At 43.4% G+C, this 15,451-nt stretch overlaps 1 protein-coding gene across 2 annotated transcripts in view; it reads left to right on the top strand.

Annotated features, from left to right (window-relative positions):
* The window catches only part of PLD5 (phospholipase D family member 5), an 82,254-nt gene that overhangs the window by 20,817 nt on the left and 45,986 nt on the right, over positions 1 to 15,451 (top strand). The window contains exon 1 of one of the 2 annotated variants that reach the window (XM_033144355.1): positions 10,751 to 10,892. The exons of the other annotated variant lie outside the window; for it this stretch is intronic. Coding sequence (XP_033000246.1) covers positions 10,890 to 10,892 — 3 coding nt within the window. The 5' untranslated portion in view covers positions 10,751 to 10,889. Of the gene's footprint in view, positions 1 to 10,750; positions 10,893 to 15,451 lie in introns of those variants that run through there. 2 annotated transcript variants of the gene reach the window in all.

The raw sequence follows: 15,451 nt of genomic DNA, 5'->3' as shown, positions 1-15,451 counted from the left end.
TGCATGGTTGGATGTTGCAACACGACAGCAACATCTGACCATTAGAAGGTGTGTCAGCAGTGTGGCACATCAAAAGGACTTGCTGGAACAGTGTAAGAGCAACCACTGGGGCAGTAGCAACCAATACACCTACCTAACATTTAAATAAATTCTGCGTCTACTGCACACTTTTAATCAGAAAATAGTGGAAAGTAAAAAATAAATAAATGCAAATAGTGGCAGAATATTAAAATTCAACATTTTAATAAATAACTTTGAAGGAGGTAATAACAATATTATATCCTAACACTTGTAGGAACCTGTACTCGAGTTTTCTTATTTCCTCTTTCCATCCAAACCATGTTCCTTTTGTGTTATGGCTTTTTAGACTCTAAGTCTGAGGTTAAGTACTGTCTCTTTTAAGTGATTTATAAGCTGCTCTGGGAGTATTTTTGGCTTAAGAACAAGCAAATTTTAATAATAAATAAATGATGATGATGATGTTGGTGATGGAAGGGTTGGCTATGGCAAAGGTGCCTTGTTGGAAGCAGAGAGATCACATACAATTTGGAGACACCCATGGACAGTTCCATGAGCATAGAATTACCACTAGTAGTAGGGTTCAAAATGAGATATTCTAGGGCAGAACTGCATCTACCTGTTCCTAAGCTGCTTTGCTATGCCAACTACATACTATGCCCTAACTTGATGAATCTTCCACTGAGGACCTAGCATTCCTAATGACCAAAAAGACCCTGATGTGTGTGCGCGCGCACACACACACACACACATGGAGAGAGAGAGAGAGAGAGAGAGAGAGAGAGAGAGAGAGAGAGAGAGCCAGCCAGCACTGAAGTCCCTAGTATGCTGGGAGGAACCTTCCCAGGCCAGCCTCCAGGGTTTCCCTGGAAGGACACTAAGGGTGGAGAGCAGAGCTGAATCACCCCCAACCCTTGAGAGTGTTGGTGCCAGAAGGTCTAAGCCAGGGGTCTGCAACCTTTAAGACCAAAAGAGCCACTTGGACCCGTTTCCGAAAGGGGGAAAAAAACTGGGAGCCGCAAAACCATTGTGACATTTAAAACAAATATAACACTGCATTTTATTTTTAAAAATCCGATTTAAATTTTAAAAAATCGGATTTAAATAAAAAAATCGGATTTAAATTAAAAAATTGGATTTAAATTAAAAAAATCGGATTTAAATTTAAAAAATCCAATTTTTTTTTAAAAAAATAATCATTCATTTTTATCCACCCTGGGGACCACTACCAGGTCACAGCCTGATCCAAGGTGGGTTGCAACAGCATACAAATATTTGATTTGTTGTTGTTGTGTTTTTTAAAAAAAATGAGTCCTCAACTGCACACTTGTGTTAAATGTTTGTCCCATGTCTAATTGAAGACTGCTGGCTTTTACAATAATCTTAGTGTCTTTTACCCTTAATATTCCAGACCAGAGGCTATGTTCACCTCTTCCAACCTCCTCTCTTGCTAAATAAAGCACAGAATTGCACCAGAGAAGCCTGTGATGTTTGTGCTGACTTGCATACAGGTGGCTGTAGTAGTTCGTAGTGTTCAAACCTTTTTAGGGGAGTTCCCTGCCCCCTTAATGACAATGGCGATAGATTTTGCACATGAACACAGATCCAAGTTAGGACTCCTCTCTTCCATGCCAACAGGTGCTTTGTCAAGGCTCCCCTAACACACACTCAGGACAGAGGAAAAACTGCAAAACGTCCCGGCCTTGCTCCGGGGCGGAGAGAGACGCGCGCCCCCTCGCCCTCGCCCGCCACCCACCGCCCCTGGCCTAGCCCGCAGCTGCCTACCTCGTCGTTGCCTCGACGCAGCAGCCAGCAGCCTTCCAAGAGGAACCGCAGCCAACCCGCCCCCGCGGTCCCACGACCCAGCCGAGGAGTCCTGGCCTCCAGTGCCCGTGCGGGCACGCGTCTGAAGGCCCCCTTCCTGCCCCCATCCTGTCCCGCCTCCCAGCTGCCTCTGGATGCCGCAGGGTCCCACATAGCCGCCGACCCCGGAGCTCCCCTGTCTGCCCCGAGGCCGCCTCCCACGCTAGGAAGACTCCCGGAGCTGGGCAGGGTTGGTCCCGCCAGGCAGGCTCGGGGGGGCGGCCTCTCCCATGGGTGCCTGCTTCGGAGGCGGAGGCGGGGTCTTCAAAGTTCCCCCTCCTGCTCGCCCAGCTCCATCTCTTCCCGAAGGAGCGCGCGCGCCTCAGGCGCGCTCCCCGCCAGAGCCATCGGCTGAGCTGTGCCGCCTCTACTGCATCCCCACTGCCTCCGAGCCCCGCTGCCCCACTGTTCAAGGCCAGGTGATCCTGGGTACGCCCCTGAGCAGCGCCCTCAGCCTCCGGAGGGCGGGCCGCCGGCCAGCTGGAGGGCGGTCGCTGCCACTGGCCAGCTGGAGAAGTGGGCGGGCGTATCCGCCCCGGAGCCGCGGCAGCCGTGTAAAAGAGCCGCATGCGGCTCCGGAGCCGCGGGTTGCTGACCCCCGGTCTAAGCCTAGGTGGCTGATCAATGATGGAGCACATGGCTCTAGAGCAGGGTGGCCCAAGGGTTGCATGCAGCCTTCGGGGCCCTTTATGTGGCCCTTGGCAACATTTGACACACACACACACAGCCCTCACACTGCCTTCCCAAAGCGGGGTATGCCTGGCATTGGGCTTTGGGAAGGAGGCATGAGCGCTCTGGTAGGGTCCTAGTGTTCTTTCGCCTCCTTCCCAAAGCCTAGTTAGCGCTTTCTCAGCTTTGGGAAGGAGGTGGGAGGGCTCTAGGACCCTGCCAGAGCCTTGAACCTCTTTCTCAAAGCTCAGCATATACATTTCTATTCTTATTCAAGTAATCACACACACACACACAGAGAGAGAGAGAGAGAGAGAGAGAGAGAGATGAGAGATTTTCTTGGTTTACAAAAGTTATGTGCACTGTCTCTTTTCTCAGATTGTGAAGTCTTTTCTAAATATGTTACATACGATGTGACACGTTAGTGTTGTATACAGAAATGTCTGATCCTTCTAGCTTCTGACCTCTGCCCCTGACTCTGCCTTTGGATCATGCACAATTCCTGACTGCTCTCTTGTTCTTGACCTCAAATTCACCTTGACTTTGCTATTGAACTCTTTTTGTGACTGGTGGTAGTTGCTGTTCCTGCTGCTGTGTTTTCAGAGATTTAAACCAAACCTAGCCAGAGTAGGACACCATCTCACTCCCTGCTCTGACCAGTGTGAGCTTGTAAGGTTTTGGAAGCAGTGGGTCATTCACCTCTGCCCCCCTCCTCTCTAAACTACCAATGAACTTGTGCTGTGTTCATAGATGTTCATGGTCAGTTCATTAAGGTAGTCATTGTACAACATTAAATCTCTGCACTACATTTTCCTGGAGCACTGCAAAAATAGTATCTGTAATGGGTGCCAATGGCCATGTTAATTAAAGAACTTATATATGCTTCTCAGGTAGGCACAATTTGATGAAAGCATGAAGTCTATTGCTTTTTAGAATACAAAGTATTCAGACTAATTATTTATTGTGTCATCGTCCCCATAGATTTGAAAATGCTTTTTCTTTACATCCTTCAAGAAAAACACCCAGATTGTATAACAACAGTACAGTAGCACAAGGCATCATTTTTAATGATCAGTTTTGTAAAAAGACAAATTGGCTGTTTAACTTCAGCTAAGAGGTTTTGCAGCGCTGTAGCACTCTCTAGTGGCCAAAAGGAAAGAGAGGTTTAATCATTTCTCTATGTCAATGAAAGACTCAGCCAAGAGAGCACAGAACAAAAGCATGGATTATGGAATATTGATCGCTGCTGCTGTTGGCTTGGCTTGCTGTTTGAAAAGACAGACAATATCAGTAGCTGAGATCAATGAAATTGGGCTTTGTTTAGCCATTTTTCATGTCAACAAGACATGTTTATCTATCTGGCTTACTATTGTATAATAGCAGCATAGACGGTAAAATTATAACATATCCTAAGTCTGGTCTGCAATTTGCTGCAAGGCTACACAGTATTTTAATAAATTGTGAACTGTTGTTGGTTTTATGCCACTAGTGGTCAACCTTTTGGCAAGTATATCACAAATCAGGCTTAAAGTATAAGTGGTGCTTTGGTGTCCTGACTTGCTGTGCTTCTAGGGGTGCAAACCTGCTGCTATGACATAGCCAGGCCTGTGGAATTTTCTGCTCCTATCCAATTGCATTACATAGGAACATAGGAAGCCTCAGTCAGATCAGTGGTCCATCTAGCTCTGTACTGAACACTGGAATGTGAGAGCATGCTTTATTTTTTACTGGGCAATTAGGAAAACTACTGACACCTTGCTATGTTGCCTATACAATTACAATAGTAAAAATTGAAATTAAAGTACATCACTCTACTTTCCATTCCCTGGTGGTTACAGGCCTAAGGTAAGTCCCCTAGGAATCAGTCTCATGTTGAACGCAAGTAGGACTTGCATATCTGTAAAACATGCAATAATCGGGCTAAAGTAAGATTGGTTGAAGCTTTGGAGTTGTACTAATTTAAAGGAGTAGAGTACCAAGAAAAATAAGGATCTTTGTAGTACAGAGATATATCACTCTGGTTAAAGCATGTGTGGAGAAGAACCTTCTGCCCTCCAGATGTTGCTTAATTACAAATCGCATCAACCCTGGCCATTGACCATGCTTGCTGGTGCTGATGGCAATTGTAGTTGAGCAGCATCTGGAGGCTCAAAGGTTCCCTATGCCTGGGAAAAAGGAATCAAAATTTGATGCCTATGATACAAGCAATAAGATCCATTTTGTAGCCATCTTATACCTCCTATATATTCACAAGAGTCATGTGTGGTGTACGTGGTATTGGGGGAGGGAAGTACCTCTGGGGAGGGGCATGTTCTCCTCCTACTCAGGTAGTTTGTCCACCTTTGTTCCTCACCCTGCACTCAGCTGTCCCTGTGGTTCCTAGAAGCTGTCAGCATGTGAAAGTGTCCATACAGCTGGAAATGGCTTTTACTGGCCAGCCATATCAGATGAGGGTAGCCAATGGGTCTCAAAGCCTCAGTGAGTTAGGGACTTCCTGCATGCAAAGGCAGGCTCTGGCAGACTGAGCAGACAAGACCAATAATAGTGGGTCCAACAGTCAAGAAGGCAGTTATTGCACATGCTGTAGAGGGAAATGAGGGGCACATGGGGCTCATCAATCTGGGAAGGTAGCCCATCTAGGAGAAGGAAAGCTCTGATCCTAAATCTCCACAGCCTTGTGACTATACTCATTCGTGAGAAACCCTTTAGGAGTAAATCCCGAGGATGGTGCCTTGTGGAACATCTTTGGGAGAAGTCAAGGCTAAGGGGTAAACCCTACACAAATCTGAAGTGGAGTCCCTAAGATGGATGGATGGTGTCTTGTACACCTTCTTCAGGCAACTCTTGCAGCCATACTGGTGCCAACAGTACTGCTATGCTTTCCATTGGACTACAACAGTGAGGCCATGAGTAGGGCCTTATAATCTGAGCATTCCAGGCTTGCACCCCAGAGAGGTCACTTCAGTGCTGCTAACACAGCAAAAACAACATGGGAGGCAGCAGTTATGAGAAGATGATGATGATGATGATGATGATGATGCAGCCAAAACGGTTTGACTTCACCCTTGGAAGCACATTCTATTGTCTCACAAGACAGACAGATGCCAATACTGACGTGCAGCAGGAATTATTTAAGCAGAGTTTTCATTGAAACAAATAAAAACTTTTATTAAGCTTAAAATAAACTTCTTCTTAAAAATAGATCACATATAGAATACAGGCTCTTCTCTATACAGGCACAAACTCTGAAAGAAACTAGTCACCACAGTCAAGGTAAGTAACTCACTGAATGACACCTACAGACTAGAATGGCAGTTATGGCAGTTAGACTCCAACAGCTGTTCCTGCTCTCATGCATCTTTGTAACATGACAAATACAACAGATATGAGGTGGGTTAGTCTGCGAGTTGGTGACTGACCGAAGTTAGGAGGTGAGCAAAAACAATGGGAAGTGAGTTTAAAATATGAAACTGAACATGCCCAGAATACCTTATTTCATGAATTTCTTTTTTGGGAAAGACCCTGTTTTGGGAACTGCACCAGAGCTCCCAACCACTTCAATTAAGCCTTGGAAGAGAGGCCTGTTTATACTTCCTAAACTAGGAGTATGTAGAGTCCCCTGGCTTCTGCTTTCCAGGGATTTATTTGATTCTGCAGGGAAAGCTTTTGTCTATCTTTTTAGACAGACAAAACCTTCAGTTTCATATAGCAGGACATATCTCTTTCCATAAAATTTAATTAGAATCTTCAACTGAGAATCAAACTGGATGTGGCATTAACACGATACTTTTAGGATTTGCACTAACACCCACTTGTCTTTAGTAGTAAGAACAGCTTTGTTATCAATGATGAAATTATTCAAGATCCTGCCCAGTTGCTTAATAAAGGCAAGGGCACTTTCATTTATTCCAATGCTGCCCTGGACAAAAAGTAAGAGTCTCCCATTATGGCTGTGAATGGCCCCAGAAGAAATGCACATGAATGTAATGGTGGGGTCAACAAAACAGCACAGTACCTAATGCTTAAAAAGGTAAAGGTAAAGGGACCCCTGACCATTAGGTCCAGTCGTGTCCGACTCTGGGGTTGCGGCGCTCATCTCGCTCTATAGGCCAAGGGAGCCGGCGTTTGTCCGCAGACAGCTTCCGGGTCATGTGGCCAGCATGACAAAGCCGCTTTCTGGCGAACCAGAGCAGCGCACGGAAACGCCGTTTACCTTCCCACCGGAGCGGTCCCTATTTATCTACTTGCACTTTGATGTGCTTTCGAACTGCTAGGTGGGCAGGAGCTGGGACCGAACAACAGGAGCTCACCTAATGCTTAAGTCCTCCCAAAGCTTTGATGAAGATTCGGATGCAGTTCTGTAACTTGTAAACAATGGTATAAAGTTACAGTTCTAGATTAGTTTCAGTTCTGCTCTAAATGGAGGTGATAATTATGGAGAGAATTCTGTTTGTTGATTTGTTTATTCATTCATCCGTCATTATAATTTATTTTCCACTGTGCACCCTACTATCATCCCATGACATGTTACAGAAAAAAGACCAATCTCCAATAAAACAGCAAATCGTTAAAGGAAGGATAGCTCAGGTGGTAGAGTAGGAGGCTCTTAATCTCAGGGTTGTGGGTTTGAGCCCCATGTTGGGCAAAAGACTCCTGCATTGCAATGGGCTGGACTAGATGATCCTTGTGGTCTCTTCCAACTCTACTATTCTAAGATTCTATTATTAATATGCATCAAAAAATATCTATACACAACAGTCAGCAGCGCCATTTCGTAACTCACAGCATATCCTATTTGACTCCCACAAAAGTCCAGGTGAATAAATGGGTTTTCAGCTGGCAACAAAAAATAAACAATTACAGGGCTAGGCATAACTTAGGGAAGGGAGTTCCATAGCTAAGACAACACCACTGAAAAAACCTGGGTCACCACAAAATGTGCTTGACATCAACAGGATGACCAGGAGAGCTTTCCTATTGATCTTATTACATGGGCAGGGAAGATGCCGCTGCCACATCAGCTCCTTGCTGCCCACATGCTGAGCACATCTGTCCAGGCAAGCCCTGGGAACCCAGCAACAGGAAGACCATGAAGACCGTGTGGTGATTCAGCCTCCTGACTCTAGAATGTGATGATTACCTGCTCGCTCACTCACTCACTTGGCTGCTTGGCTCCTCCCTGTTAGGACCCAGAGTAGCAACTGCATTTTAAAATGGGAGCGTCACAGTTTCCTTATGTGGAGGCCAGCCACCATCAAACTGGGATATGTGACAGCAGACATGCATGGCCACAGCACATGAGAGCTGAGCTTGCTTCCTGTTTCTGTGCAAAAGCACCAGCTTGCTCACTTCTGAATTTTCCTTGCTGGTATTGTTGTAGGAGATGCTACTCCTGTTTCCTGGAAATCCTCTCAGGCAGTGCTGTGGGGTTTCCTGCCTTTCTGGCAGGGCCAGAGCAAGAAAGACAAGGCTGGGGTACAAAATGCTTTATTTTTATGCTAGTTGTATACCATTGATGTTAGAGGCAAGCCATGGTTGTTATGGTGGCCATGAAGTTCTGAGCTGGCCTTGAGGGCTAGAAACTTACTTTAAAAAAAAAGTAAGCTCAGAGTCTGGGTCCCAGTGGCAGCTGGTGGACACTGGACATGGTGGCTCTTCTTGGAAGCCAAAAAGATTCCAGAGGTGTAAATAGGTCCCCAAGTCATAGCGAAGTTGTTCTGGCTTTCTTCCTGTCCTCTTCCCTTGCAAAGATACTGTGGACACTTAAGCTTTGCAGTTGTACAAATAATTAGCACTTAACTGAAAACTGTTTTACGTTGTTTTGGAAGGAAATCCCTTCTGTCAGTTTCTCTCTCAGCGGGGGTGGGGTGTGGGGCAGCAGCAAAATGAACCAGGCTGCCCCTGCCCCTGCCCCCAGCTCCTTCACTTTTATGCCCTCTTAAGAACATAAGAAGAATCTCTGGTCCCATCCAGGCCAGTATCCTCTTCTCAGTGCTCAGCCAGATGCCCATGGGAAGCCTGCAAACAGGATCTGGGGGCAACAGCACTCTGCCTACCTGCACTTCCCAGCAATTGGTGTTCAGAGGCATCCTGTCTCTGACAGTGGAGGTTGAAGACTTGCTCCACCATGACTAGCAACCATTGATATCCTTATCTTCCATGAATATGTCTAATCCTGTTTTAAAGCCACCCACGCTGAAATATACTCGGAGTCCAGTGTGAATTTCATGCTCTTTATTCAGCTCATAGTAGTGAGGAATGCAGTTCCCCCAAAACGTTTGCTTTATATACACTATTTACACAATGGGCCCCACGTGATTGGCTAATTCCGGGATACTCCTGTATGCCAATCGGAGTGTGGATTCACTTCCACCTGGAGCCGGATTGGGTGGCTCCTGCGGACCAATCAGACAGCTGCAATCTCAATCCTATTGTTCTGGGACCAATCAGACTGCTGCAATCTCAATCCTATTGTTCTGGGACCAATCAGACTGCTGCAGTTTGGATCCTTTTCAACTCAGTACATAACACACGCCCTGTGTCCAATGTAATCCTTACTCAGCTTTTACATTGCCTTTTAAATGGAGTGGCAAACTTTCAAACCTGCCCCCCTGGGTCTCCACTCACATGTGCTTGGTCTTTAAAACAAGGTGCAAGCGTGCCTGGGATCAAAGTTTCCAACTTCCTTCTATGTAGGCTTTTAAAGCTCTAATCAGAGGATCCAAAAGAGCAATAGACTTCCCCAAGCCAATGTCTTCCTTCAGCCAGGATCTTGAACCTCAGTTTGCTTATTCGACCCTTCTAGCCTCAATTGACAGGATTGGTGGGATAGGGGAAGAGTCCAAGCAGGGCTGAGCAGCTGGACCCTGGTTCCTCTAATGGACCAGCCTCCACTAGAAAATATTACATCAAGGTGTGGACAGCAATCCAGTTCCGTAATTGCTCCAGTCCAAACAGCTTGCATAAGCTTCACATAATGAATATGTGACAATAAGAAGTTCAAACATTTGGGTTTCATTGAAAAATATAGAATGCTTGACTATGAGCTTATTTTTCTATGACTCCTCTGAGGTTTAGTGCCTTGGTTTGGCTATTTTGAAAATATAGCCCTTTTAGCTCATTGGGGTGCACTTATATGAAATAGCAGAAGACATTGCCCACTTGTGCAAATCTGTGCCTGTCACACCCATGTGCACTGAATTTAATGTGTAGTGATGTCTCTGCAGTTGGAGCCCCAAGGTTTGATAACTTACTATCCTTACCCTAATATGGGCTGTATGCTTTGAGATATATATGTTAGGCTTTATGTATGTAGACATCACACTGTTATGTTACATCCTACATAGCTGAGCCCAAGTGCAGAGGGCCCATGTAGAGTGATCACAATCCTGCTGCCTGTTGTACATTGGGCATGGTTGTGTTTAAAGGGCAAAAGTCTGCCTGCTTCTTTTTTCTGTTCATATTTTTTTAAAGAACAATTCATTCTTTATACTTCCTTGTAGCATAAGGTTATTGTTTTCCACCCAGCCTTCTCTTGCATCAGAGCAGACAATGTCAGCCACCCAACTGACTCTGAGATTTCCCAAGAAGAAACATGGTTTGTCACAAAGCCATTTGGCTTTTGACCAGTTAGTACACTGTCTCATAGCAAAAGCAGATAATTATATCCATAAGTTATTTGGTATACAGAGTCGTTTTTTATTCCCCTGAGTTTCTGAATCATCTAATTGCTTGCATTTGTTAGGTGAATTTTTTTTATTTTATTTTAAAAAGAAGCATAGTGCAAGAAAAAGATAATAACCAATTGGTAGCATGTGGATACACATTTTGATTGCCAACACATTTTCTGGCTTAGTTAGAGGCACTGGGGATTTAGGAGAATACCAAGTTTGGATTCACTGAGCACTGCAAGTCAGGATTTGGGTAGCATGGCAAACCTTTGTGTAATCTGGCACGGTGCCATTCTGCATAATACATACCGGTATTTTCAATCAACCCACTGAAGAAGCTTAAAAACTATGTGTGAATTGCTTTTGAATAAAGAATAGGGAGTCATTTTCTACAGACAGTGAATAAAAATGCAAATAAGATGTATCTTCTTCCTCTTCCAACTGCACAAAACTATGCTATATGAACATTCCAAGCCCTCCCTTTTCCTTGCCTGGATTGGCTGATGATTTCCAAAACATCAAGGCTAGCATTTGAATGACTGAAATATAATAGGTGGTGATGCGTTTTCCACACATAAAACACTCTGTTCCTCTAAAGCCTCCGCTGGCTCCTCTAAGCAGCACTACAGCCACAGTTCCTTTAGCACTGCTCGACTCTACTGGATCAGAATGGTAAGAAGCGATTTGGTTTTTAGCAGCCTAAGAAAAAATATTACAAGCTAGACAGGGATATGATGCATAGAACTTGCTAGTGAAAACAGCAGAGTGCAGTTATTTAAACCAAGCTGCAAGTGGCTAACAGTATCACTATCAATATGCTGTTGGAGGGGGAAGGCAAGTTGGTGACAAATATCTCTGGCACTGATAATATACAGTTTAACAAAAGGCTTTCTAATGAGAAGATTGCTGTTTAAAAGGAATCTTGATTCAGAAGAGCAGGTGTGTAGGTGTTCTCAGTAACATAGTCAGGTATAATTTGGTAGATTCAGATGTAAATAAAACAAGAGTTCCAAGAACAGCGCTGGTGTACTGTAGATTTATTTCTCGTGGCTTAATGGCATCTATTGATTTTGCTACCTTGCATATGACTTTGAGTGGATGAATTCTGTATTTTTGCCATTTGTAATATGTTAAACCATAAAGTGTAGTATTCCAGTAAGTAGACAAATGCAGCTTTGGGTGTGTAAACATTTTTAAAATTGGCAAAAATACACACACACACACCAAAAAACAAAACAAAAACCATAGCAGTAAAAGTATCTTCCACACTGCAAGAAATGCTTGCCTGTTTTCTTTCAAAACAAATCTTTAGACTCTTTGGTGTAAAATAATTACTAGGGGCAGGAGAAAGAAAATTGCATCGCCTTCATTGTAAGCTTTTGGATCCACCCTAACTGGAATAGGAATTTCTTCATTAAATATGCAGTGAAGGCAGTCTGCCGTATGAAAATTTAACCCCTTATTTTAATAATTTATTTGAATATAATAAGATGATAATGACATAATAAGAGCGCCAAGGCAGAAGAAATACAAAGCATGGACATTTAGCAGAAAGCACTAACGGGCTTATTGGGCAGCTGACAATATATTATGCTCTTTGTCATTTAAATGAAAGAAGAAAATACAGGTATGTGGCATGTTTTTTAAATGGGCAGGATGTATCATGCAAACCACCAGATAAAATAAATATCTTAAAGATTTTTTTGCCTCTGATGCAAGTGCATGTGTGCAGGTACATATGCACATAATTCCAGGTCTGGTTTCAATAGATTCCAGAAATGCAGTGCCCAATAAATTAGCTGGCATTTGTCAAGGTATGGCTGGATTTAAGAGTGGATGTAGTAGAAGAAGGGAAACAGATAATAAAAAGGCTGTTGGAATGCCAACATGTTGTTTTGGCAGAAGCTAAGCTCTTCTGACTGTTTACTGGATGTGAATAAAGCCAACTTTGAATGTTTTAAGAATCCTATCTTTCTTGAAGGATTTAAATTTTCTACTTGCATAGTAGACCTTAACACAGTGGGACTAGACTGTTTTACAGTAGTGCTTTCCCCAAAATATTGTACTTGGTCATTGTACTAAGCGTTGTGCTAAGATCAACAAATCATGTTAAAATTAACTGTTGAGCATAAAGTTGAAGCCAAATCATTTTTAAGCTACTGGTAAGCTAAAGTGAACTGTGACCTCAGGGCTGCAAGCCTATAACACTTACCTGAGAGTAAGCCTCATTGAACTCAATGAAGCTTACTTCTTCTTTGAATTAATATCTATTTTGATGGATACTTGTCCAAAGATACACAAACGTTCATACCCAACACACCAGAATCCTATACTTCTGAATAGACATGTATAGGATTGCAGCCTATGTCAAGTGATGGAAAGTGTAGGGCATGGGCAACATTCAAGATAGCATTCGTTGTGCGGTTTTTGGAAAGATTTGTCATATCAAATACTATGGCACTAAATAATACTTGAATGCTGTTTCTGTCAAAATATAAAATAACTAGGGGCTGCATCCCCATTCTCTCTGCTCACCAACTCCCTGTCATTAACCACATATTAACCCCTTAGAACTTCCCCTTCCTACCCCATGCAGCTACAGAGCTCATTTTTGCAGCACAACTTTGCACTCCTGTTTTCCCTTTCATGACTATGTCCATTCTCCCCCCATCTTTTTGTGCAACCTCCACCTTGCACACAAACCACCCCCATGGTAACTTCCTGCATCTTTCTCTGCCCAACCGTTGCACCCTTTTCACCTTCTGCCCAGTTATAAAGCCACTATCACTTCCTCTTCTTCAGGTCTGTCTATGCTCCTGCTTTCATCTTCAAACCCAACCCCATGCCTCCTACTCCCTCTTTTTTGTAACCCCCCTTTTGCATTCTCATGTTCACCTTCACTCACTTTCCCCTTCCTCCTTTTGTCAACTCTCTCTTGCACACAGATCACTGCCGTTTCCATGTCTCTTCCTCTCTCTTATTGTGCAGCCCACTTTGTACACACATTCCATGTTGATATAAAGGTAAAGGGAGCTATTGCTACCAGACAGATAAAATATTCTGGCCTAAAACACTCCAGGAGCTTTTCTACACTGCTGTTCTGGAAAGATGTTTCTTTTTTGTTTTGAAACTCTGTTCCTCAAAGTGGCATTTCTCCAAATACCAGTTCTCCTGTAGCACTTGTTACTTCAGTCTCAAGTTACCTGAGATTCAGATTCTTTTTTTTTTTTTTTTGCCTTTATAATGTTGTTATAGGAACCAAACTTGTACTGTAGTATTCTGAAGACTGAGAATATAGGGAGTTGCTATGGTAACCAACGCATAGCCTGAGAGGGGATCCTCTTAACTCTTGTTCTTGGTGGGCAAGAAAAAACAACAACAGAGCTTAGGGAAGAACAAGATCTAAGGCAGATAAAAGCATTGAGTACAGTAATCTCAAGGCCACATGCTCAGAATAGTTGTATAGAGTATGTTAATTCTAAAGCCTGAAAGGAAGGTATCCCAGTGTTGTGTGAGAGAGAAACAGAACTAGCTTTATTTTACTTTTATTTACCCTCGACCCAACCCTTCAATCAAATTTCCAAGGCAATTTATATGAAAAATACAACAAAACAATTAAAATGACAAATTAACAAGCTTCCTCTATATTAAAAATATAAGAACTTATCATATCATAATCCACAATATAATTCAGATACAGGGTTTATAGTCATTTTTAACAATGATACTAGTTCATCTGAAAACAAGCAACACATAACCTACTTCAAGATATTGTACTTTATTTAGTCATGGGTGAATATCAGTGGATGCTAGTCACGATGGCTATATGCAGCTTCCGGGTTCAGAACAGTAGGTCACAGAATCATAGAATTGTAGAGTTGGAACTGTTAGCAAACGTCCCGCGGGGGCAAGTTGTGAGACTGACCCCCAGGTAGGGATGAAGCACTCCTGGCTACTTGAGTCCAGGGGCACATTCATATGCGATTGTTCCCCAGCGTGAAGAACAACACACACAAGCCATTAAGGCTAAAACTACTTTATTGTAGATAAGATGCAGAGTATGTCTCTGCTTGCCAGCTCAGTAAGTCAGAGCTGTGCATTAGCGTGTCCGGCATCTCTCGAGCCAGAAACAAAAGAAAAGTACAGTACAATAACAGCACATGTGTGAGAAAGCAGTTAGGACTAGTGGCTTTCTCACAGGATAAAAACAGACACATAGTCATGCTGGCCTCGCTGCTGCAGCTTTTGCAGCTCGGCATGTAATATCCTGACATCAACAGGTTTCAAGGGTCCTTTAGTCCAACCCCCTGCAATGCAGGAATTTCAGCTAAAGCATCCATGACAGCTAGCCACCCAACCTCTGTTTAAGAGTCTTTGAATACTAGTTACTAGGTAACAACAGGAGAAGCCTATTGCCCTAACGTGTTTGTGGGCTTTCCATATGCATTTGGTTTGTTACTGTAGGTTGCTGGATGAGATTTTTAGGCCCATCCAGCACTGCTATTCTCATACATACACACTGTTTTAACTACCAGCTATAAACAATGGCCATATTGTTTCAATAGTGTATTGGAAAGTAGTGCCTCCTTCATGCTGCAAATAGTGAAGACCTAAGTTGATAGTTGCCCGAGTGCTGATCTAATTTTAGTTTTATATCAGTGCCCTGCTTGAAGTGTTAGGTGATAAATTTATCTTAACTAAACTCTGGTAGCACTTCAAAAGCAGTTTAGTGCAGCACTAAATTCTACACCCTCAACCCTACAATTTATTATAGAAATAGTAATATATAGAGGTGCACCTAGGGTCTAGCATGCTAACAAACAACCCCAGAAATGAAGTTTGGTGTGAAGTTGCCAATTTTTTTTTATAAAAAAAAAACACTGTGCAAGCAAGAATAAACACCATTCTGCCATCTCTTTTTAAGTTAAGAAAGAGACAAATTCCACTCTCCCATAAGGGATCATGGAGGACAGTGAATCCCTTTTACTCTCGCCACAAAAATAGCCACTGGGCGTATTTGTCTTCAGTTTTGGCAGACTTCATATACCCTGAAGGGGATCCTGTTTCTGTAAATTTCACCCACTTTGGCCAAGAGGCGGGGAACCAATAAGATTTTTTTTATAGTGAATGGGGAAACACAAAGGCAGTTGTGGATGGTGTGATGGAGGCACTCACCTGACCTCTGGTTGTCTGTGTCACTGCTGCATGTCATGATGGAGAAGGGGAGGGGA

Source organism: Lacerta agilis, chromosome 3 (assembly GCF_009819535.1).
Source record: "Lacerta agilis isolate rLacAgi1 chromosome 3, rLacAgi1.pri, whole genome shotgun sequence".
Taxonomy (NCBI): domain Eukaryota; kingdom Metazoa; phylum Chordata; class Lepidosauria; order Squamata; family Lacertidae; genus Lacerta; species Lacerta agilis.
Note: the sequence above shows the minus strand (reverse complement) of the source record. Positions and strands in the feature narration are given on the sequence as shown.